Genomic DNA, 26197 nt, shown 5'->3' with positions numbered 1-26197 from the left:
GTCGTATATATTAATTTGGGGTATTTAAAAACCATAGAGAATCTTTTAATAGTAAAGCTAAAAATAGTGAATTATTAAAGAGTATTTATGCAATGAATAAAGATTTGTTAGCAGTTTTAAAGTCTAAGATGTGGATCATTTAAATTTCGTTGCTCGCTTTGCTGAAAAAGTTGGGAAAGATTGCATGTTAAGAATTTTGGCAGGGTATAGTGGCTCACACTTGTAATCTCAGCACTTTGGGAGGTTATGGCAGAAGGATTGCTTGACCCTAGCAGAGTTCAAGACCAGCCTGGGCAACAGTGAGACATCATATCTACCAAAAAAAAAAGTAGCTGGCTGTGGTGGTGGATACCTATTATAATCCCAGCTACTCAGGAGGCTAAGGTGGGAGGATCACTTGTGCCCAGGATGTCATGTCTGCAGTGAGCCATGATTGTGCCATTGGCTGTTCACCAGCCTAGGTTATAGCTGAGACCTTGTCTCTAGTGGAGTGGGGTGGGATGGGGGGTTACGCTTATCTAACTTATCTGTTCAGAGTAATACATTTCTATTGCTGTCTAACTTGCCCATGTAAATATTTTTCTCCTCTTTTATAAAGCCGATTATGTTTCGAGGAGAAGTACGTTTAAATGTGGAAGAGAAAAAAACAAGAGCTGCAAGAGAGCGAGAAACCAGAGGTGGTGGTGATGATCGCAGGGATATTAGGCGCAATGATCGAGGTCCTGGTGGTCCACGTGGAATTGTGGGTGGCGGAATGATGCGTGATCGTGATGGAAGAGGACCTCCTCCAAGGGGTGGCATGGCTCAGAAACTTGGCTCTGGAAGAGGAACCGGGCAAATGGAAGGCCGCTTCACAGGACAGCGTCGCTGAAGCTCCACTGTTGGCAAAGTCTTGGCAGTGGTACAATATTCATCGTGTTTGCATTCTTGTTAATTTTTTTTTTGGCTTTGGAATGTGACACAGCCTTTTTGATCATTTCTTTGATGTGAAAAGCATCTTTTGGTTATCAGTTAAATTGAGGTGGACATTATTTCCCCAGTTTCACAACAGGATTCACATTGTTAATTTATAAATCTAGACTTGGAGAATTAAGGACTGAGAACTGACCATATTTTAAACTATCTACGACAAAGTGAACTTAAAAGGACATGCCCACTGAATTCAGGTCCTTTGAGTCAAAAAAAATCTTCTGCTGCACATTTTGTTTAAGTGTTACTGTTTCTGCCTGTAATGTTGGGAATACAAATAGTGCAATTTGTGCAATTGGAGAATCTTGCCTTTTTTCTTGGCTCCCCCCAAAAATACAAACCAACAGAAACTTGTTATGCACTCATCAAAATGCACTAATGGGTACTCTGAACTTATTAACATTGACATCTGCAACAGGTGGCAACAGGGAAAAAAATCTTTCATCTTCTTTTCCAGTAGAGAATAGTTTGTGAAATGATGAGGGCATTTTATCTGCTTGCTGTGACCAGCGTGTGTACACATAAACCTTAACAAGACTACAAGTATATTCCAGAAGGAAATCATTTTAGTTATGAACTAAATAACAGAAATTAGAACTTCAAATGCGATGGTCTTGACTATTAGACCAGATTTAGTAGCTCCATATCTAAGATTTTTCTACCTGCCCCTCTTCAGTACAGGGATGGCTGGCTGCTCAACACACTCCTCCTCCCCTTTTTCCTTTCTTTAAGCTGTGTACAGTGATAATTGTCTTTACTGTATTTTTGTTCTCTGGTAATGTAATAAGCATGATGGTGCCTTCTATTAATACATCATTCCAGTCTTGCTGGTAATTTTGTACAGTATAGTGTATGAATTGCTGTGCTGCAAAGCCAAACAGCTGCAAAATGTTGAAAAATCATCGAAATGTATAAAAATTGCAGTATCTTTAAAATCAGTAAAATGGACTAGCATATTATTTATCTTGTTCTTCAGTTAAAAACTTTGTGTTCTCTGTGGGAGGGAGGGAGTCCTGTGTTTGTGGGGAGAGGGAAGGAGGAAGTCAGTTATTTGAGTAAGTGTCTAGTTGACTTTTCTCTTGGCTAGAATGTGGACGTTGAAACGTATCACTTAAGCGCTTGGGAAAGTCAGTCAGCTCGATGTACATTTTTAGTGACATTTTAAAAGCAGTCAGATTCCATAAATGGCAAGTAAGCCTGAAGTGAGGATACTGCAATTTTCAGAGAAAAGAACAGCAGCTCTTAAGTGTTTGCATTTTCTATTTGGGGGGCAGGGAACTGTCATTCATTTTGCACAATTCTTGAACTGATGTCAGCACCCGAGTGGCTCCTGAATTTAAGTCTGGGACGACATCTTTTATTTTTACATGAATCTTTAAACAATTCTGTGAGCAAAGTTTGTAGCTGCTGGATTACTGTCTGTCTTTATAGCAAGTTCCAGTAAACCACAAGTATGGCAAAGCTTATCCAATTTTATGCTTGGAACAATCAGTAAATACCAGTTTCTGATGTTTCAGGCAGGAAGTGAGGTAAATAAGTGTGACCACTTAAAGCTGCTCATTAGCATGGAAGACTTCTCCATTCTATCTTTGTAAAACAAACAAGATATGCACTTGACATAGTAGCAAATTGGTTCTGAATTATGAAACTGTTTGCTATTTAGTAAACTAGCAAATGATGGATGTATTTTGTTTTTTATGTACTGGGCAATATAAGTAAAATCTGTCTCTTTTTTCCCCTTTGAATGAGGTCTTCCATGTTTGAGGAAAAGTTGCACTATTGGATATATTTTGGGGACGCAGATTTCCATTGTTTCCATTTTGGGGGGCTTAAGGATTCTTTTTTCTTTGTTTGTTTGAAACAGTTTTATACTTTCTGATGTATAGTACTTGAAGTTCTTACCAGAAAATTACTTTGGAGTTTTGAAGCCTTTATTAATACTACTTTCAAAGAAGCAGCTGTTTTATTGTCAATGTTTTTTTCCCCCCAAGCATATTTTCCTCTATTCTTCTATTTCTATTTCCCATTTTTTATATATAAAATTTCCAATTCAGGATATTGCCCTGCCATCCATGAAAACTGTTCTGGCACCAAAAGTACAAATGTTAAGTGTAATAGAAAAGTAGAGCAAAGAGCCATTCAGCTTCAGTCTTTACATACCATGAATAAAACATTAAAACATCTTATGGAGAAGTTTACATGGTGATTGTTCACCTGCAGTACTGTGGACTTTTAACATTTTGTCCTCTTTTCAGTGAACCAGAGTAAAAATATTCATCTACCATTACTGTTATTTGCTGATTTTGTTTTATTTTTTGATGGTAATATTCTATCCTTATGACACTATTGCAACCAAATTGGCTTTACCATCTTGGCTTTAGTAGGTATAGAAGACAATGGATTACCATCTTTATTGCTGTAATGTGTTAAGCATTATATGCTAGTAGAATCTAGTTTAATTGTTTCAGGTGGAAAGTATTCTTTGAGTTTCCATTTTGAATGTGTTTGGACTAAACAATAAACTACTGATGTCTGCAGCATTTATCTACGTCCCTAATTTAATCTATAGTTCTTATGTTCCCAAATGTTTTCTCCCAGTTGCATTTCATACAGACTAAGTGGGAATAATAAGCAGTTGGGTTTTAGAACAATTTATTTGTGAAATTTGATATATGAAAAAAGTAAAACATTTAAGTAACACTTGACATTGTAAGAGATCTACCCCAGTCCAGTTAGACAGCTGGTATACAGGTTGAATATTAGAAGAGAATAATAAGTAGTAAGAACAGTAAGAATCGTTTAAAGTAGACTACAATTTTGGATTTTCTAAAGTATTTCTGCCTTGCATCTCACAAGGAAAGGAGAAAGGAAGGGATGAGAAGATTGAGGTTACCTGAAGTTATGGACATGACTCAGGTTCAGAAATTGGAACTAACTTATTAAGCTCTGCAAGAATATTGATGTAATCAGCCATACTTAGTCATGCTTTCAATGAAAAATGAGGTCCTAAAGCATATGTAATTTTAGAAGCTGAGCCTTTTCCTTCCTAAAGGGGATGATAACATTTGAATATTACCTGACATTAATAACACTTTAAGATTCCTAAATCAGTCTTCACAAAGTAGTACTGGGGAGAAACCAGAATAACCATTGCTTAATCTTAGTGGGGAAGGAAGAATTAAACCTTTTATAAACTGACTTTTAGTCATAATTTATCTAACTATGGCTATGGAAAAACATTTTTTTAAAGGGGATAAAATGTATATCCCACACTGTTGAAAATAGGTTCAAATTTGAAACAGCAAATTATTACTTGGTCCCAGGAATTAATATGGAACAACATATTTGAAAACCTTCGCCACTCAAGAGGTTGAGTTGCTCATCATAATTTATATTTTAGCTACAGATCAATAGAGACCCTTGATTTTTTTTTTAATTTTGTGTTTATAAGACTTCCTAGCTAGAAGACTTTTGATCAGTTTGATGCCAGCACTCTAATTTATTTAAAATTACTGGATAAACAATTTAAGTCATGAAAGAAATTTGTGATTTAAGTACATTCACATAGAAAATAATTTGCAACATTAAGTCAAATTCCTAAATAATGAATTTCTGGCAGTTTTTGATAAATAAGGACTAATCTGTTTATGTAGTATATGTACACATGTTTTACATGCTTCAGAAATAGAAGTCTAGAATTTTTAAAAAAATCTAAAGTGTTTTTAGCATTATCAAATATTGGGCAAAATAAGTACTGATTCAGAAGCATTAACAGAAACATTACTAGCCTTCTGTTATTTGCCAAATTAGCTGATCTTTGTCTTTGACCTCTTAAAATTTTGATAAAGCTGGCTGCCCCCTTGAAATGCTTTCACTTTTGTGACATTGTTCTTTTAACTGGTCCTTTTTTTCTATTGTCACCATACCCTACTAGTTCCTTCTGTTTCTCATCTACTTTCCTCACAAAATTTCTCTGGGTGGTTTTATTTAGGACAGGCACTACACTGGGTTCAATATATTATCCACTCAGTAAATTCCAGATAATATATGATGGTCAAGAGCAGAACTTTGGAGACAGCCTGGGCTTGGATGGCAGCTCCACCATTCAATAGTAAGTGTTTTTCTGTGCCTGTTTCCTCATTTGTGAAATGAGATGGGTGATTGTGAGGACTCAGAGAGTTAGCATGTAAAGCACCTAAAATCGTGTTAGCTGGGTTTTTTTGTTGTTGTTTTTGTTTTGTTTTTCTTGAGATGGAGTCTTGTGGCTGTTGGCCAGGCTGGAGTGCAATGGTTTGATCTCAGCTCACTGCAGCCTCTTTCTCCTGAGTTCCAGCAATTCTCCTGCCTCAGCCTCCTGAATTGCCAAGATTACAGGTGCCTGCCACCACACCAGGATAATTTTTGTATTTTTAGTAGAGACAAGGGTTCACCATGTTGGACAGGCTGGTCTCGAACTCCTGATCTCAGATGATTCACCCACCTCAGCCTCCCAAAGTGCTAGGATTACAAGTGTGAACGACCACCTGGCTAGTGTTAGCTGTTACTGACTCAATTGCATTTCTACTATCTACCTACCCTGTGTTCCAAAAACATGTCTTTTTAAATACCGTTTTAGCCAGTTCCCTTTTGATAATTCAAAATTGGTAAGTCCAAAACAATGTATTTTTTTTTTCTATGCAACTTAACCTGTGTATTCCTGGTTCTGTAATGATGAACATCTCTATTTCTGATTTAATCAGTCTAGAAATGTTTGAAATCTCATCTTTTCCATTCAGTACTTTCTCTGGCTCCCTCCTCCTTTATTTTCCCTGCCACAAGACTTGTTCCTGTTATTCTAACTTCCACTGTCTCATTCAGTTCATTAACCACTGAACTTCAAAATACCAGGCACTGTTCTAGGTGCTACTAAGAAATAATTAGGCCGGGTGCGGTGGCTCATGCCTGTAATCCTAGAGAGGCTGAGGCAGGGGTGTGGGAGGATCACCTGAGGTCAAGAGTTCAAGACTGGCCTGACGAACATGGTGAAACCCAGTCTGTACTGAAACTACAAAAAATTAGCCTGGCATGGTGGCACATACTCGTAACCCCAGCTACTGAAGATGCTGAGGTAGAAGAATCACTTGAACCTGGCAGGCAGAGATTGCAGTGACCTGAGATTACACCGTTGCACTCCAGCCTGGACAGAAACTCCATCTCACAAAAGAAAAAAAAAAAAAAAAAGAGAAACTCCATCTCAAAAAGAAAAAGAGAGAGAAATTATTAAACAAAATTACTACTCTTAAAAGAAAAACTCCATCTCAAAAAAGAAAAAAAAAGAGAGAAATGATTAAACAAAATTACTACTCTTAAGTTAAAAAGGCCCCTGAAGCCCTATGGGAAAGTTGGGTACATGTTTAGATGGGTAGCTAGGGGTCAGGCAGTAAAGAGTAGTTGGCCTCACAGGGGTTGGTCTTTATCCCGACCAAATGCAATGGGGAAGTTGGTGATTTTTGGCAGGTGGGTAGGTGTAGGAGGAAGGTAATGAGTGACAGGATTTCTATTTTGAAATGTCTCTTGCTACAGAGTAAACAAATTGAAGGAGTTCAATAATGAATGGGAGTAGACCAGGTAAAGGGATGTTGCAATACTTCAGTCAAGAGCTATGATAGCTTAGACTAGAGTGGCAGTGTTAGAAACCTAAAGTAGATGCATTTGGAAGATTTGAAGGTAAAATGCCCAGGTCTTGGTGAGGGAAAGGGTGGTATCAAAGAAGAATCTAAAGTTCCTCACTTGCATAATTGCAGAAGTAAAACATTACGTGAAGGATGGGAACACAAGGAGAAAAAAGCTTTAAAGGAAGGACAGGAGTGCTCGAGAAAAGCTTTATGGGATTTTGATGTAAGACCTGAAAAGATCAGTCTATCTAGGAGCGTTTGTAACTTTGTACGTTATGTTTGGCTCCCTTGACTTATGCCCTTTTTATTTTGAAAATGATACATGAAATATGTATATTTTACCACAATTAAAAACAAATACATGTGCACATTATGGAAAATACAGATGATCCAAAATAATGAACTCCCATAATGTAGCCCATAGATGGTTCCTATAAATGACTTGGCGTACATATTTTTTCTTTCAGATATTTCTGTTTTATATAGTTCATTGTTTTAGTGAAGATCAACCATTGAACATTGTTTATTAAGCATCTCTGTGCACTAGGAACTCTACACTAGGGCTTGTTCTTGATGTTAAGGATACATGAATGAATAGGCCATTGGTCTCCCAGAGAGTAGTTACTTGATAATGGAGAAGTAGTTGTAAATGTGATGTAGAACATTAAGATAATACAAAACCTCTCAGTGACAACTTGAGGCAGGTGTTCCCCAGTCACCCATTCTAGAGTTGACATTTAATGCATGGGCATGCCACCAAAAGGACTAGCTAATGCATTATATAAAACTGGAAAAGTTTAGAGGGTAAATGAAAAAGGCTGGATGGAGTGAGTCAAGGAATGGCAAACTAGTAAGAGGTGACGTAGAAGACAGGATTCTCCCAAGATCGTAAGCCAGGGTAAGGAGTTTATTTGGATATTTTTTTCTAATTGCCATAGGAAGCCATTAAAGAAGAAAGATTCGGAGTGATAAAATATGCTGTATTGAAAATAGGTGGTACAATAACAAGAATGGAAGCAGAACTGATAAGATGTCATAGTCTAGGACTGTTAACATCTGAGGGAGAGAAATAGCCTCTGGTTTAATTTAAGCAAGCTAAATGTCCTTGTTTACAGCCAAAGATACGGAGGCTCAGGATACTATAGTATGAGGCAATTTGAATGATGGATTGTCAAAGTGTCAATCTGCTTTAAAGGGTGACACAGGCCAGGCGTGGTGGCTCACACCTGTAATCTTAGCACATTGGGAGGCTGAAGCAGGAAGATAACTTGAGCCCAGGATTTCAAGACCAGACTGGGCAACATGGCAAGACCTGGTCTCCACAAAAAATAAATTAACCAAGCATGTTAGCACATGCCTGTGGTCTCATCTACTCAGGAGGCTGATGTCGAAGGATCACTTGAGCCCAGGACTTGCACTCCAGCCTGGACAACAGAGCAAGACCTTGTCTCAAAAATAAAAGGCTATAAAATCAACCTCAGAATGAATAATTTTAGAAAAGGGGTTTTAAACACTAGGAATTTGAACTTTGAATGCAATGCATGTTTATCCTGGCTTTATTTTAGAAAATCATAAACTCAGTCTCCATACTAGCAGGCCTAAAATTAAGGATCCCTTAATCAGGAATTAATTGAGGAAGCACAGCATTAAGTAATAAGGCAGAGTGGAGACTTGGAACAGAAGTTAAAAGATGTTGAATACTGTGTTTATGAATTGAAAAAAGGGAATTTTTTTGATGACCTGTCATTTTATATACATTATACCTTTTATTCTGATAACCCTCTTTTTGTTTTTTAAGAGGTGAACTAAAGCTTGGAGAGGTTAAAAACAAACAACAACAAATAAACTGCCTGCCACAGTGACAAACTTTTTGGAATAGAAAGCAGCTGTGAGAGATTTCATTGGAAGGTGACTTGGAATGACTTAGTGTTTCAAGGCAAGCACGAATAATAAAGTAACACATATATGTGAAAGATGTGAGAAGAACTTGTATAGCCATCAATGAATATTAGCACTGAGTATGTGCCAGAAACTTGCCTAGATGGTGGTTGGCAGTACAGCAGACACAACCTACCATTAGGATTTGTATTTTGAAGGAGAGAGGCAGCAAACATGTTAATTTCAGTTCCGATTTGTCCTAGGCAGAATACAAGCTGTTTAATCCTAATGGTAATCCTATGAGAGAAGTACGATTTACAGAAGGGTTAACTCAGGCACAGTAGGGTTAGCTATTTGTTCAAGACCACATGGCTAATTGGGGTAGAACTAGTAGAGGATGAATAGTGACTGGAGTTGGGGCTATTCTACCTCAGGATGGTAATGAAAAGAGGTATACCTAAGATTTGAAGAGAAGGCAGCCTTGAGTAAATCTAGGGGTAGAGTGTTCCAAGTGAAAATTCGGAGGCCCTGCTTTTGGAAGGAGCTTGGTATCTTAAAGGGCAATAAGAAAGCCAGTATGGCTCTAATGATAATGCAGATGATATTAAGAGGCAGGTAGATATTAAGTGGCAGGTAGAGCTAAATTGAGGGTGGCCTTGTATTTTGAATTTTACTCTTGGGATTGTAGGGATCTGAACTTTGATGTGATCTGAATTAGGAAGAGCTGTCAGGTGACAGGTGATGGTAGCTTGGATAAAGGTTGTAGCAGTGGATATACAGTGGTTAGTGGTCAGCTAATAAGATATGTTTTAGAGACACAACCCATAAAAGTTGCTTAGGGGTTGTATTTTGAATTTGAGGGAGGGAATATTCAAGGATGACTCATAGGGTTTTGGGGCAGCTTGGATGGAAGACTACGGGTACTCATAGGGAAAGAGGAGAAGTGGATTGTGGAGGGGAAATCAACAGTTCTGTTTTAGCTATGTTAAGTTTCACATGCCAATTGGATAGCCAAGAAGAAATGTCAGGCAATTAAATGTGTGATTCTGGAGTTCTGAGAAGTCTGTGCTGTGAATGGTGCAAATAGATCTTTGCAGCCTTTGGATTAGATGAGATCACTTAAGAGAAAAGGCTGACTGAGACCTCACATACTTCCAAAATTTAGGATTATAGTACAGGAGAGGAGCATACAAAGAAAACAGGAGACAAAATATGATAAGTATTGGTGTCATGGAAAGCCAAGTTTCAAGAGTTTATCAGAAGGAAAGAATAGGCAGTTGTGTCAAATGCTGCTGAAAGTTCAAATAAAATAGCAAGTGAATTAGAGTGGGCTAACTGCTATAATAAATAGATCCCAAAATGTCTAATGGCTCAGATACAATAGTTTTTTCTCCCCTTCCCATAAAAAGTAGGCCGGGCGAGGCGGCTCACACCTGTAATCCCAGCACTTTGGGAGGCCAAGGCGAGTGGATCACGAGGTCAGAAGTTCAAGACCAGCCTGGCCAACATGGTGAAACTCCGTCTCTACTAAAAATACAAAACTGGGGCCTGTAATCCCAGCACTTTGGGAGGCTGAGGCGGGTGGATCATGAGGTCAAGAGATTGAGACCATCCTGGTCAACAAGGTGAAACTCTGTCTCTACTAAAAATACAAAAATTAGCTGGGCATGGTGGCACATGCCTGTAGTCCCAGCTACTCGGGAGGCTGAGGCAGGAGAATTGCTTGAACCCAGGAGGCAGAGGTTGCGGTGAGCCGAGATTGTGCCATTGCACTCCAGCCTGGGTAACAAGAGTGAAACTCCGTCTCAAAAAAAAAAAACTTAGCTGGGTGTGGTGGAGTGCCTGTAATCTCAGCTACTTGGGAGGCGGAGGCAGAGAATTGCTTGCACCCAGGAGGCAGAGGCTGCAGCAAGCCGAGATCACACTACTGCACCCCAGCCTGGGTGACAGAGTGAGACTGTCTCAAAAAAAAAAAAAGTATTAGAGTGGCAGTGAAAAGGCAAGTAGTCTGGCCTTCCCCCCACTTAGCTATTTAGGGACACGGGGATGAAGACTCTACCAACTTCAATAGGTAGCTTCAAGATCACAGAGTCATCTCTAAACCAACTAAACGGGGAAAAGAGCATGGAGGATCATGAGTGCTAGATTTTTATGGGCCAGGAATGGGAACATACACATCTCATATTCTACTGGCTTGAATTTAATCACATAGCTATCCCCAACTTTCCTGGAGTTTGCAAAAAATAAGCCATGCATCCAGGCAAAAGAGGAATCAGCTTATTGTGAGTAGCTAGTAATCACCACAGATGTCTTTGGCAGGATGTAGGTCATAGTGACTTTGGTAAGAACTATTTCAATGAGGTAATAAGGATGAAGCCCAAGAGAGGACTGGAGATCAGAAATGGAACTAATGAACACTGACTTTTTCTGTAGTTTTGCTATGAGGATGAACAGAGGAATGGGGTGAGGCTAGAAGGAAATGAAAAATAAGGGTAATAAGAGGCACGTTACTAGTGCAAACAAACAGAATGTATGCTATTTTATTTATTACCACAGTTATCTAAGTAGGAAAGAATATATACTATTTTTAATATTTGAGGAATGGATTCCTATGTTCACAACCACTATGGTATAGATGTTGGTGGCTGATACAGCAAGGTGTGGTATATGTTCAATCAACTTAGCAAAATAAGTGGCACATTATACTTTAGGTTTTCAAATCTAGTCTTCATAATCTTTTAATGTAGTAATCAGGTCATTAAACTACCAGGTTTAGCAAATGTCTTCCCATCAAAGAATCTTAAAACTTCAAAGTGAGTCAGTCCATTTTCTTAACAAAATGGGGAAATGTATTCATAGTTGCATGTTCTATAATATACTGATAATTGAGAATCTTTTGTAGTCTACAGATTTTATGGCCCTTTCACTTGGTGACTCAATTGAGCTGATGCCAAAAACTCATCAATCGGGATCTCATGGAGCCTAAGTGAGTGGCTTTCGGGGGGCATTACTGGAGGATGGGCAAGAAAATGGCCCAAGCACATTGTTTTTGGATGTTAAGATATGTAGAAAATGATTGTTGTGGAGAGTAATTTAAGAGATGATTGCTAATGTTCAGGAACTAGATTTTAAGCAGTTTGACCAAGGTAATTAACCACTGGGAGATTAATGCAAATTAACCAAACTCACAAAAGACTATATACAGAATGTCTATTTCTTAATGTACGAGAAAGAATGAATACCTTAACATTAATTATTAATACCTTAATATTGATTAGGGTATAATGTAGACATTTGTCCGCTATCCAGGACACTCTATTCCCTAAATCAAAGTAGTGTAGAGACTAAAATGATTATGAAACGTTTAGTTATCATGATTGAAAGTGTTATTTTACTGGCCTTATGGCTTCCTAGCTGCCTCAGATCCCTTGAAAATGAGGAAAGCCTTGTTCCTGTGTGACTTAAGCCTGTGCATGATTCTGACCTACCAGTCTTGCTCAGTCATGGATTGAGCCGCATTTTTGCATTTAAGGTAAGTTTTATCGCAAGCCCCAACTCCACCCCATATGGGATGCCATATGTGGGTGTTGTGCAAGCCTTCCAGATCCTCAGCCATCCCAGCGCTTTCCTCATTCCATTCACGCCCTCTTCCCCTTCCTTCATCTCAAAGTGTTTTCCCTAACTTTCAATGGCCAGACTGGCCTCCCCAGGGTCCCTCCTAACGTCAGGTCTGTCATCAAGTACCTGCCTTCCACCTTGCGTGGCCTACTAATCAGTCACCTCCTAGACTGTCACCGTCATCTCCTACCTGGCTCAGACTGGCCCCACCGCCTGGAACGAAAAGGAAGCATGGAATCGCGGTCAGGCCGCGCCTTCGCGACTCAGGGCGCCCGGCTCCCACCCTCCTCCCCGCCCCAGCGGCATGACTGTCAGGGACACCTTATCGCACTCTGCATAGTCTTCGCAGTGGGCACCACAATCGCCTCCTGCCCCCCGCGAAGGAAGAAAGGCGCCTCCTGGCGAGAACCAAGGCGTGTGGGGACGCAGGGCCTCTGTACGTCAGGGAGCAGAACCTGGGCCGAGCCCCAGGTGAAGGGGCTGGGTGGTTGGCCCTTAGCCAATCATGACTCGTGACGACAGGGCTCGGCCAATCAGAACAAGGGAGGCCTGGCGCACTCAGGGGGTGAGGAACCGCCCCCTTGCAGCTCCGCGGCCAACGCCTTAGTCCAGGGGTAGTTGGAGTGGTGCAGGTTTCCAGACTCCAGGGACTAGGGGCCTTGTGAGCTGGGAGGTGGTGCCTCTCACCCAGCTAATTTCTCTCTAGCCCTTGGCCTTCACAGATGTTGGTGCCTGCCGTGAACGCATTCTGACCTGCGCCGTATCTGTCTCCCAGGACTTTGTGCCTGTGGTTGGGGACAGAGTGAGGTCGTTGCCTTGACAACGACAGCATGCGGCCAGTGGTCCTCCTACGTGTGAGCTTGCGGCGGACCGAGGCCCACCTGCCTCCTTGCCTGCGTCGCTCAGGACCTGCGAAGAAATCACAACAGCGTTGCAAATACTAATTTGCTTGGCAGCATCTTTTGGACCTGCGAGCGATATGCATTTCACCTCCAATTTGTTTCCAAGTTGAAAACCTTTGGGTCTTTCCATGCAAACGGATTGAAGAAACAGTAAGTATAGTACTTTTAAAAGCTATTATTATCTCGTTTTTTGATCTATAAAAGATTTCAATCTTTTTTTGTTTTGTTTTTTGAGATAGAGATTTGCTCTTGTTGCACAGGCTGGAGTGGCACGATCTTAGCTCACCGCAACCTCCGCCTCCCGGGTTCAAGCGATTCTCTTGTTTGTCTTAGCCTCCCGAGTAGCTGGGATTATAGGCATTTGCCACCACGCCTGGCTAATTTTGTATTTTTAGTAGAGATGAGGTTTCTCCATCTTAGTCAAGCTGGTCTCGAACTCCCGACCTTAGATGATCCGCCCACCTTGGCCTCCCAAAGGGTTGAGATTACAGGCGTGAGCCACTGCGCCAGGCCCTTTAATCTGTCTTAAACAAAATAAAAAATTAGCATTCTCCAAATATTTTATCTACGTTTTTGATATTAGAGCCATTTAGAAATGCCACATTGCCCATTGGCCAGGTTTCTTTTTCGTTTGTATTACCCTTCCATTCAAGAGTAGAAGGCAAGAGAAGTTATAGTTTATGAGTAACTGTTTCAGGAAACAAGAGGCTTTTCAGGCCGTGATGCTTTTAAAGTATTTGTGGACGGTGCCACTTGAAAAAGCAGATGTGTTCAATGTGGTGTGTTCTGATGTGCAACTGATTGGGAGAATAAACTTGAAGCAATCAACCTGCATTAATGTTAGCATGTGATATACTTCAGAACACCTCAGACATGCTTAAAGTCATTTTTTTTGTTCACTTTTCATTTTCAAATATTAAGGGCACCAATTACAAAATGTTTTAAAATGATCCAGGTTATAGATTCATGCTATTTTTGTCATTGGTATGATAAACCTAAAGCCTAGTCCTTAATAAAACGTATTCTCTTAATGGAAGAGAAAAAAATTAAGAACAGATAGAATTATATGGAGAATTTTTTTCAAATACCAACATTTTGTTAAGAAATAGTTAATGAAAGTGAAATAGAAGGTAAAATGTCAAATGCATGGAAAGTTAGTGTCTGGGGCACGCTCTGTAAAAAGTTCGTGGTAGAATCTGCTATGAAAACTGGTAGTAAAATAATGAAATAATTTAAGTTGATGTTCATTGGTATTGTTTTCATTTCCCACCCCCCAAGATCAATCTTTTGGTTCTCCATTTATATCTACATTAAAAATAAGTATATTATAAAATCTCAGCCGGGTGTGGTAGCTCACGCCTATTTTCCCAGCACTTTGGGAGGCCGAGGTGGGTGGATCACCTGAGGTCAGGAGTTCAAGACCAGCCTGCCCAACATGGTGAGACCCCATCTCTACTAAAAATATGAGAATTAGTCAGGTATGGTGGTGGGCACCTGTAACCCCAGCTACTTGGGAGGCTGAGGCACAAGCATCGCTTGAACCTGGGAGATAGAGATTGTAGTGAGCCGCGATCATGTTACTGCACTCTAGCCTGGTGACAGAGTGAGACTCCATCTCAAAAAAACAAACGAAATCTCAAACTTATATGTCAAGTGTGGGAAATGTATACATTGGATTAACATAGTTTGCTAGAATAAAGAGAATATTTGTTTTGTCTTTGCATCACTTTTCCAACAGAGAAACAGGAAAAACAATTCACAATCTGAGTAAATTAATTTTAGATTGCTGTAAGTACACAATTAATATAATAGGCAAGAATTTTTTCTCTTTCCAAAGTTTAATAAATGAGCATTTTTATATTGTCAGGTTTAAAAAAAAAATCAACTCTGAATCATCGTTGGATATGTAATTATTAAAAGACTTTGTTTTTTTCTCCTGAAACCTTTGGAACCACATTGGGATTTAGAGCAGCATTTTTTATTCTTAGGTCCTGGAATTTAATTTCAAAATCATATTTTAAAAATAAAGTTAACTTTGGAGTTATAGTTTAATAACATATATATCATGACAATCAAACCTTATGAGTTAAAATCTATCTGTATTTGGACTGAAGTAATTTTTTTTTCTGTACCAAAACATTTGTACAATAATTGCTGGACCTTCATCAATCATTGATAAAACAAGAAAGATTGTCTTAGGATTGCCTTTATTCAGAAAATGTCATATAATGTGAGTAAAAAATTTCAAACACAAATTCAAATTATACTTATAGTAAGTAATCATTAACAGGATTTTTGAAATACTTTTACTGTATTTGGTACTACTAATATTTAATTTCATTTAAAAAATCTGCTTATATACTGATGTAATTACTCATTTTCTAAGTTCAATATAGTAATTAGTATTGTAAGAAAAGTAAAGAAAAATATTTTATCAAAGATGCTCTGTGTTAATTTTTTTGAGATGGAGTCTTGCTCTGTTGCCCACACTGCAGTGCAGTGGCATGGTGTCAGCTCACTGCAACCTCCCCCTCCCGGGTTCAAGTGATTCTTATGCCTCAGCCTCCCGAGTAGCTGGGATTACAGATGCACGCCACCACGCCCAGCTAATTTTTGTATTTTTAGTAGAGGTGGAGTTTCACCATGTTGGCCAGGCTGGTCTTGAACTCCTGACTTTGGATCCGCCCACCTTGGCCTCCCAAAGTGCTAGGATTGTGTGAGCCACTGCTCCCGGCCTGTGCTAATTTTTTTTTTTTTTTGTGATCAAATATTTTTTCCAGTTAAGTGGAAGGTGCATAAATATTTCCAACATTGATCTAAATCCAATGTCACACAAAAAAGTTGATCTTCGTTAAAACCAAATTCAAGCCGGGAGCTGTGGCTCATGCCTGTAATTCTAGCACTTCGGGAGGCCAAGGTGGGTGGATCACTTGAGGTCAGGAGTGCCTGTAATCCCAGCACTTTGGGAGGCTGAGGTGAATGAATCACAAGGTCAAGAGATCCAGACCATCCTGGCCAACGTGGTGAAACCCTGTCTACTAAAAATACAAAAATTGGGGGCGGGGAGGGACGAAAAAAAATACAAAAATTAGCTGAGCGTGGTGGCGGGAGCCTGTAGTCTCAGCTACTCGGGAGGCTGAGGCAGGAGAGACTCTTGAACCTGGGAGGCAGAGGTTGCAGTGAGCTGAGATCACACCACTGCACTCCTGCCTGGGCAACAGAACAAGACTCCATCCCCAAAACAAACACACAACCCCCACCAAATTCAGTTATGCACCTTTGAGTGAAAAGGAATTGTGTTTTTTTTTTTTTTTTTTTTTTTTCTGAGACAGAGTCTCGCTCTGTTGCCCAGGCTGGAGTGCAGTGGTGCGATCCCGGCTCACTGCAACCTCTGCCTCCCGGGTTCAAGTGATTCTTCTGCCTCAGCCTCTCGAGTAGCTGGGACTATAGGCATGCACCATGATGCCTGGCTAATTTTTGTAATTTTAGTAGAGATGGGATTTCACCATGTTGGCCGGGCTGGTCTCAGACTCCTGACCTCAGGTAATCTGCCTGCCTCAGCCTCCCAAAGTGCTGGGATTACAGGCATGAGCCACCATGCACAACCTGTGCTTTTTTATTTTTATTTTTTTAGACAGATTCTTGTTTCATTTTTCAGGCTAGTGTGCAGTGCCATCATAGCTCACTGCAGCCTCAACCTCCTGGGCTCAAGTGATTCTTCCACCTCAGCCTCCCAAGTAGCTGGGACCACAGGCATACACCACCACACCCAGCTAATTTACAAATGTTTTTTGTAGAGACAGGGTCTTGCTATGTTGCCCAGGCTGGAATTGTGCTTTTTAAAGTGAGTTTTAATTGTTATGTATGATAGCTCAAATATTGCTCTATTAGAATTAAAAATACATGGAATTTCATTAACATGGCATTTAATAATTTAAAGTTAACGGATTCAATTCCATTTGCCTTGTCTATTACAAAATGTGTGTGACCGTTTTGAAAACATAGCTTACATGTAGAAACACTAGGAAATTGTGAATTAACACAGGACAGCCATGAACACAGTGACTGCTCTAATATGGAAAACAAGCAGGTAAGAATTAATTTGCCGGAAAGGTGAGGGAAATTAACACACTCAACATTGTTAATTCTATGTTTTGGCTTCCACAGCAAAAAGTTTCTACTGGCTTTAAATTAAAATGGAAAAATATGAGAACCTGGGATTGGTTGGAGAAGGGAGTTATGGAATGGTGATGAAGTGTAGGAATAAAGATACTGGAAGAATTGTGGCCATCAAGAAGTTCTTAGAAAGTGACGATGACAAAATGGTTAAAAAGATTGCAATGCGAGAAATCAAGTTACTAAAGGTATGTAAATTAAGTTGAAAAAATATGAGTATAAATTTCTTTTTTGGCAATAAGAAATACAGTGATTAGATATGCAAATTCATTTATCCGGTGAATGTAAACCTGATTTTAAAGTGTTTTTTTCTTCTTTCTTTATATCTCTGCGTATTTATCAATCATCTATCTATAATCTGTGTTAGGAGTCCCAAAGACCACCCTCACATTTGATGACTTGTTGGGAGGACTCACAGTCCTCAGCATATAGTTGTACTCATGGCTATGATTTATTACAGTGAAAGGATATAAAGCAAAATCAGCAAAGGGAAAAAGCACACGGATTGAATTCCAGACAAACCTGGCACAAGCTTCCAAGAGTCCTTTTCCAGTGGAGACACAGGGCACATTTATTTCCTCCAGCAGTGGATTGTGACAATACGTGTGAAATATTATCTACCAAGGAAATTCATTAGATACTCAGTGCCCAGGGCTTTTATTGGGAATGGGTCACATAGGCCCTCTGCCTGGCACTAACCAAAGTTCCAAACTTCCAGTAGTAAAGCAGATATTCAGAACAAACAATATTGTTTGCCTAACTTTGTCAGTTTTGGAAATGAAGAGAACCTTCCTGAATCCAAGTTTCCAGGTGCCAATCAAGGGCCCACTTTGCAAGCCAATGTTTCTAAGAATAACAGCAGTTTTAGGCCTACTATGTTAAATCTTTGCCCTTCTCCTCCATCAATCTCATCAGAATTTCAATTAAATTTTATTCATCTTTAGAAAGAACCAATGTTTGACTTTGTTGATCGTGTGTATTTCTTTTCTATTTCATTAATTTTTGTTCTTTATTATTTCATTTCTTCTACTTATTTGTATGGGTTTATTTTGCAGCTCTTTTTCCTAATTTGTTGAGATAGATGCTTCTCTAATTTCCCACCTTTTTTTCCCCTCAAATGTGCATTTAAGGATATATACTTTCCTGTGGGAAGAGCTTGGTATGTATCCTGGAATTTTTTTTTTTTTTTTTTTTGAGGCTGAGTTTCGCTCTTGTTGCCCAAGCTGGAATGCAGTGATGCAGTCTCAGCTCACTGCAACCTCTGCCTCATGGGTTCAAGTGATTCTCCTGCTTCAGCCTCCCCAGTAGCTGGGATTACAGGCATGCGCCACCATGCCCAGCTAATTTTTTTGTATTTTAAGTAGAGATGAGGTTTCTCCATGTTGGTCAGGCTGGTCTGGAACTCCCAACCTCAGGTAATTCATCCACCTTGGCCTCTCGAAGTGCTGGGATTACAGGTGTGAGCCACTGCGCCTGGCTGGAAATTTTGATTGTTAACAATATTTTCTCATTTCTATTATATTTTTTCTTAATCCCTGAGTGATTTTAAAGTATATTTCTTAATTTCCAAACATGGAAATTTTCTAGGTTTTTCTTTCCTGGTTATCTATTTGTGATACAACTCCCCTATGATGTGAGTATACACCATATAAGAATTTATTTCCTTGGAATTTCTTGACATTTGCTTTTTGGTTCAAAATATAGTCAACTAAAAAAAAAAACCTCTTGTTCCTGAAAAGTATTCTATATATGTTCATTAGTTCATGTTAATTGTGTTGTTTAAATCTTCCAAATTTTTATTTATTTTTTTATATGCTTGCTTATGCTTGAAAAGAAATATATTAAAGTCTTCCTTTGTGAATCCTTTGCATTTTAGATTTTTCTACTTTTCATTGTAGTTCAGTTAGTGTTTATTTTTATAAACAGAAACAGTATTATTAGTGTATTATATTTAGAATTATTATATATTGCTGTTGAGTTAAATCTTTTGTCATTATGCAGTAACCCTTTTTATTATAGTAATGTTTTGTTTCATTTGCTTTTTTGAGACAAGGTCTTGCTCTATCCCCCAAGCTGGAGTGCAGTGCCATGATCATGGCTCACTGCGGCCTTGAACTCCTGGGCTGAAGCAATCCTACACCTCAGCCTCCCAAGTAGCTGGGATTGCAGACGTGTGCCACTACACCTGGCTAATTTTTTTATTTTTAGTAGAGATGAGGTCTCACTATGTGCTCAGGCTGGTCTCAAACTGCTGAGCTCAAGTAATCCTCCTACCTCAGCCTCTCAACGTGTTGGGATTATAGGCATGAGCTACACCTGGCCAGTATTTTGTTTTAAGGTCTACTTTATTTGAAATTAATAAAGGTACAAATATTAGTTTAATTTTGGTTAGTGTATCCATAGTAAATCTTTCTCCATATTTTTACTTTTAATTTTTCTAAATTTTTTTGTTTTTGTTTTTGAGACAGAGTCTCACTCTTGTTGCCCAGGCTGGAATGCCATGGTGTGATCTCAGCTCACTGCAGCCTCCGCCTCCTGAGTTCAGGTGATTCTCCTGTCTCACTGTCTCAGCCTCCTGAGTAGCTGGGATTACAGGTGCTTGCCAACACTCCCGGCTAATTTTTGTGGTTTTTTTTTTTTTTGAGACAGAGCTCACTCTGTCACCCAGGATAGAGTGCAGTGGTGCAATCTCAGCTCACTGCAACCTCTGCCTCGTGGGTTCAAGTGATTCTCCTGCCTTAGCCTCCCGAGTAGCTGGGACTACTGGCATGCACCACCATGCCCAGCTAATTTTTGTATTTTTAGCAGAGAAGGGGTTTCACCGTGTTGGCCACGATGGGCTCTATCTCTTGAACTCGTGATCCACCTGCCTCAACCTCCCAAAGTGCTAGGATTACAAGCCTGAGCCACCGTGCCCAGCCTAATTTTTGTATTTTCAGCAGAGACGGGATTTCACCAAGTTAGGCAGGCTGGTCTCTAACTCCTGGCCTCAGGTGATCTGTCCGCCTCAGCCTTCCAAAGTGCTGAGATTACAGGCGTGAGCCATTGCACCCGGCCCCCTATTTTTTCTGAATTTTTGTTTAGATGTATTTCTTGTGAAAACCATATAGTTATATTTTGCTTTTTTCTGTTTGATAATATTTGCCTTTTAATTAGAGCATTTATTCCATTTACATGTAATATAATATCTGATGTATTTTGAAAATATATATCTACCACCTTAATATGTGCTATTGTATTACCTGTTCTCTACTTACTTTCCTTTGTTATTTGGATTGATTATATTTATCATTTCTTTTTTTCTAATAACTCAGAGATTATACACTGTGTTTCTGCCTTTTAGTGGTTACACTAGATATTTGTTAAAATTTAACATTATCAAATACTTGTTCTTGATCTTAATTATGGTGTTTGACACAGTCACATCTTATGACTTTTCCCTTATGGATATCCAGTTGTCCCAAAAACATTTATTGAAAATACCATCTTTTCTCCACTGTTCTGAATATTCCTTTTGCTACATGTTCTCATATAGGTAAGATTTTATTCTGTCCCATTGGTCTATTTGTTTAAGCTTGTGCCAGTAGCCCACAATCATGTTTATTCTAGTTTGTAAGTTTTTTTTGAGATAGGGTCTCGCTCTGTCACCCAGGCTGCAGTGCAGTGGCATGATCTTGGCTCACTGCAATCTCTGCCTCCTGGGCTCAAGTGATTCTCCCACCTCAGCCTTCCAAGTAGCTGGGGCTACAGGCGTGTGCCACCATGCTTGGCTAATTTTTGTATTTTTGGGGGTAAAGATGGGGTTTTGCCATGTTGCCCAGGCTGGTCTTGAGCTGCTTGGCTCAAGCAATCTACCCTCCTCAGCATTCCAAAGTGCTGGGATTATAGGTGTGAGCCACTGCACCTGGCCTAGTTTGTAAGTTTTTATATCTGGTAGACTAAATCCTTCTGTTTTGTCCTTCTTCTATAAGACTATCTTGGCTATTTTTGTCTCTTTGCATTTTAGAATCAACTTACCAACATTCATAAAAATTCTAGGAATTTAATTGAATTTATATAGATCAATTTGTGGAGAATTGATATGTTTACAATATTGCATCAGTTCATGAACATTGTATAATCCTTTGTTTCTTGGTCTTCTTGTATTTTTTTTTTTCAGAGATGGAGTCTTGCCATCACCCAGGCTGGAGTGCAGTGGCACGATCTTGGCCCACTGCAATCTCCGCCTCCCAGGTTCAAGCAATTCTGCCTCAGCCTCCCAAGTAGCTGGGATTACAGGTGCCTGCTACCACAGCTAGCTAAGTTTTGTATTTTTAGTAGAGATGGGGTTTCACGATGTTGGCCAGGCTGGCCTTGAACTCCTGACCTCGTGATCCACCCGCCTCGGCCTCCCAAAGTGCTGGGATCACAGGCATGAGCCACCACACCCGACCAGTCTTCTTGTCTTAATATACACTTTGTCATTAGTATGTTTGCATTTTTGATCATTATTTATATGATATATACTTTTTAATTTTTTCTCCTGTTAACCTTCTGTCTTTAGATGTAAATTATCTCTCTTATAAGCAGATACAATTATTTCTTCTGTTTTATTCAGTCTGACAATCTTCGTATTTTAATTGGAGTGTTTAGTCTGTTTATATTTAATATAAAACATATATTTGGATTTATATTTATCATCTTCCTAGTTGCCTTCTATATTTCTAGGTTTTTTCTTTTTAAAAATTATTTTGTTAAACAGTCTTTTACTAGTATTTTAGAGATTATACTAGATATCGTAATGTACAAACTTGACTTATTGATATTCAAACAGGTACTTTTACAATGCAAAAATCTTAGCAATATTAACTTTAGTTACACTCTCCTTTCTTCCCTCCACCCATCAGAGATATAAGTGTTACTGCTGCTATGTAATATTGTTAAATTCTATATATAGTTAAATCCCTTTTAAAATTGTTCACAGTCAGCAGTTATTAGGTTATACCTAATATTACCCTTTCTATTACTCTTTAATTTTTCCTACATATCTGAGTTTCCATCTGGGGTCATTTTTTAAATGCTTAAGGCACTTCCTTTATTTTCTTTAGAGCAAATCTGATGATAAGGAATTCTATTCATTTTTGTTAAAGAAAAGTATATATTCTACTTTGTGTTTAAAAGGCTATTTCAAGCTAGGTGTGGTAGCATGGGCCTATAGTCTTTGCTACTTCGGAGGCTGAGGTGAGAAGATCACTTGAACCCAGGAGTTTGAGGCTGTGGTGTGCTAGGATCATGACTGTGAATAGCCACTGCACTCCAGCCTGGGCACTGTAGTGAGACCTCATCTCTTAAAAAAAGAAAAAAAGGCTATTTTCACAGGATATAGAATTCAGGGTTGTCAGTTAATTACATGTAGTATCTTCAAGATAGAATTCCACTGTTCTGCTGGCTCCTGTTTCTTGTATTGAAAAATCAGATGTCAGTCTTACTGTATTTCTTAATAACCATTTTCTTGTAGATACTTTTAAGATTTTATCTTTGGTTTTCAGGAGCTTACAATAATATGTCTAGGTATGGGTTTTATCTTGCTTTAATTTTATGGCTCTTGCTTCTATCAAATAATGTCATTTGTCATTTTTTAAAAATGCTCAGGCTGGGTGTGGTGGTACCTGCTTGTAATCTCAGCACTTTGAGAGGCCGAGGTGTGTGGATCACTTGAGATCAGGAGTTTGAGAGCAGCCTGGCCAACATGCTGAAACCCCACCCCTACTAAAAATACAAAAATTAGCTGGATATGGTGGTGGGTGCCTGTAATCCCAGCTACTCAGGAGGCTGAGGCAGGAGAGTCGCTTGAACTTAGGAGGCAGAGGTTGAAGTGAGCCAAGACCATGCCATTTCACTCCAGCTTGGGCAAAAGGGCAAGACTCCATCTCAAAAAAAAAAAAAAAAAAAAAAAGGGAAAAGAAAAAGAAGATGCTCAGCTATTATTGCTTCATATATTGCTATTGTCCCATTCTCTCTCTCTTCTCCATTTAAGAATTCAGCTTCATATATTAAACTTCATATCCGCTATTACTGATAGCTTGAGAACTTTCAGGGCTAACCCAAATGAAAGGATTTCACCAGCACTGTACTGCTTCTTTTCACCTTGATGGCCGCTGAACACCAATCACTACTACCTTAGGCCTGCAAAATGGTGAAAAGTGCTGCTTATCCTCTTAGTCTTCCCTTTAAAGTGGCATATGTTTCTTGGGTTAAAAAAATTTGGCCCTAATTGCCTGGCTCACCTTTCTGGGTTTCTGTCTTCCTAGCCCAGGTATTTTTTACTATCTTTTTCATTCCTCTAAGTAGTTGTGTTACATATTTTGTCCAGCTTTTCTACTTGTATTCAGCGGGAGAATTGTTATAAATTACCTAGTCTACTGTTACTGCGAACAAAAGTAGTTACACTTTTCCATCCTAGCATTTTTATTTAGATCCACATCTGTTATTTTACTTTTTATGGTGTTAAGTTCCCTCAGTTTTTAGAGGTTAGCTTTCCTTTTAAAGAGTAGTAGTCTATACTTGATAACTACAATATTTGAAGTCATTCTGTATCTGTTTCAATCACCTATATTTTGTGATATTTCTTGCTTACAGTGTCTTATTTATTTGTGTGCCTGCTTATCTTCAATTTTGTGCTGAACTTTATGTTTGAAATACTATGATTACCATTATTATTATATTTTAGACAGGGTCTTGCTCTGTCACTGAGGCTGCAGTGCAGTGGTGCAATCATGGCTCCCACTTCAACCTCAATCTTCCAGACTCATGCAGTCCTCCAGCCTCAGCCTCCCAAGTAGCTTGGACTGCAGGCATGTGCCACCATGCCCAGATAATTTTTTTTAAAATTTTTTGTAGAGACAGGGTGTCAGTATGTTGCCCAGACTAATCTCAAACCACTGAGCTCAAGCAATTTTTCCACCTCAACCTCCCCAAATGCTAGAATTATAGGTGGGAGCCACCACGCCTGTCCTGAAACATTATTTTTAAAAAATAATTTGAGACTGAGGTAAAAATATTTTTCTCCAGACAATTTTTATTTTGTTCTTCTTCCATGTTCATGGGCACTGTTCCAGTAATCAATTTATTGTCTCTCAATTCCAAATCACTCCTTTGTGACCTACTTTGTGATACTAGAGCTGGACTCCGTAAACATTTCTTTTTTGCCAGCTGATTTGATTTTAGGTTGTGTCAACAGATACAGGCATGGAAAGACACTGTAGTTCCTTAGCAAGAGGAAGAGGCTTTTCTTCTAGCTGCTTGTGTGCTTTTTTTTGGGTACAGCTGTGAGCCCATCACCATGTGGGAGGTTTGTTAGCTCACTTCAGCATCTTTCAAGGACTAGCTCTGGCTTACCTGCACACTCTGGTGAGTTTCTCTACCAACTGCTAGCCACTATCTCGGGCCTGTGTGCTCTGGTAAATTTTTTCACCATTGGCAATCTTTACATTTCTGTGGCTACTGGGCCATTTCCAATGAGGACTAAATGTCTAGTGGTTATTGGGGGCTCTTCTACATTTTTAGTTCCTTCTTGTGCACTGTGCACTTTCCTTCAGCTCTAAAAGTGGGGCTTTCTGTATTTGCTACTTTAAACATATCCCTTAGAGTCTTATTTTACTATGTCGAGTAATTAACTACACTTTGTAACAATTATTTACATTAAAATTTTCCCAGTTCTGGTTTCTGTCTGATATAAGCACACTACCAGCCCAGGACCTCCTTAGTTAAGTTCAAAATTCTTGCTTATAGTCTGTTTTTATCTTGTGTTTCTCATTATCCTTTAGAATTGAATATTGCTTTTGAAATTTTATTTGTAGAAATATTTTCAGGCTAAAATAAAGTTTTCTTTGTCCGGAGGTGATATTCATTTGCTTCTGACAGTTACATGGAGTTGCTCTCAGTCCAGTATGTTAATCCAAGTTCAAGGCTTTTAGTTCCTTGAAGGTGATGTTAAGTCTAGTGATGCCTGGTTTATTTCTGTTCGTTTTCACTCTAGAGGGTGTAGTTTTTTCGGTTCTAGCTTTCACTGGAGGTGATCTCTCAGATATCCCACCTTTAGAAGGCTTTTGGACTTTGACTTTTCCCTTTTAGCCCTGTGGAGACACAAAAATCAAAGCTCATTTCTACATTTGTTACTTCATGTCAAAATCAGCTTTGAGTCTCTGGATTCTCCTGGTCTTGATTTTAGCCCCGTAATCCTCACTGTCTTTTTTAGCCTTTTAATGTTTAAGAAGATTTTTTGAAAATTAATCCAAAAGAATTTTTAATTGGAGGGCTGGTCTGAGTTATTCAGTCTGCCATTATCAAAGAAGGTAACTATCTGCCATTAAAAATATAAGCACAAAGACGGAGAAGCTGTGAGCTGATAGTCTGTGCTTTTATTACATTTGCAGGGTTAGAGCTGCTGTGGAAATCTTGGCAAGAAGGCCTTTACATAGAGTAAAGAAAGAGAAATTATCTGGTGCTATAGTATGAATTTTTAAATAAAGAGTAAAAATCAAGCCTGTAATCCCAGCACTTTGGGAGGCCGAGGCGGGTGGATCACGAGGTCAAGAGATCGAGACCATCCTGGTCAACATGGTGAAACCCCGTCTCTACTAATACAAATAATTAGCTGGGCACGGTGGCGCGTGCCTGTAGTCCCAGCTACTCAGGAGGCTGAGGCAGGAGAATTGCCTGAACCCAGGAGGCGGAGATTGCGGTGAGCCGAGATCGCACCATTGCGCTCCAGCCTGGGTATCAAGAGTGAAACTCCGTCTCAAAAAAAAAAAAAAAAAAGAGTAAAAAGTTTTAGTGTAATGTTTTCTTCTATTAGAAATGTGCCAAAACAGCCTGATGGAGCAATTGACATTCTAATATCATTTAGATTTCTTAATTTGATAAAATACAACTTGCCAGAATTTATAGTTCCATTAGGATATGAAATTTGTGGGGTTTTTGTTTGTTTAGTTTTTTTTTTTTTTTTTTTTTGAGAAGAGG

The 26197-nt window shown here is 39.1% G+C and overlaps 2 protein-coding genes across 9 annotated transcripts in view; both read left to right on the top strand.

The window, feature by feature from the left end:
- The window catches only part of G3BP2 (G3BP stress granule assembly factor 2), an 83931-nt gene extending 80422 nt beyond the window's left edge, over positions 1-3509 (top strand). For all 7 annotated transcript variants that reach the window (XM_064367999.1, XM_064367981.1, XM_064367970.1 and 4 more), the window contains one exon: positions 599-3509. In XM_064367999.1, the coding sequence (XP_064224069.1) occupies positions 599-871 (273 nt within the window). In that variant the 3' untranslated portion in view covers positions 872-3509. The remainder of the gene's footprint in view (positions 1-598) is intronic.
- Positions 3510-12697: 9188 nt separating this feature from the next.
- Positions 12698-26197, top strand: part of CDKL2 (cyclin dependent kinase like 2) — a 50670-nt gene continuing 37170 nt past the window's right edge. Inside the window, exons 1-2 of one of the 2 annotated variants that reach the window (XM_012446930.3) lie at positions 12698-13171; positions 17189-17385. In XM_012446930.3, coding sequence (XP_012302353.2) covers positions 17218-17385 — 168 coding nt within the window. In that variant the 5' untranslated portion in view covers positions 12698-13171; positions 17189-17217. The remainder of the gene's footprint in view (positions 13172-17188; positions 17386-26197) is intronic. The other variant, XM_012446929.3, reaches the window with a different exon arrangement.

Source organism: Aotus nancymaae, unplaced genomic scaffold, assembly GCF_030222135.1.
Source record: "Aotus nancymaae isolate 86718 unplaced genomic scaffold, 86718_ANA_hifiasm-v0.15.2.pri h1tg000006l, whole genome shotgun sequence".
In the NCBI taxonomy this organism is placed as follows: domain Eukaryota; kingdom Metazoa; phylum Chordata; class Mammalia; order Primates; family Aotidae; genus Aotus; species Aotus nancymaae.
Note: the sequence above shows the minus strand (reverse complement) of the source record. Positions and strands in the feature narration are given on the sequence as shown.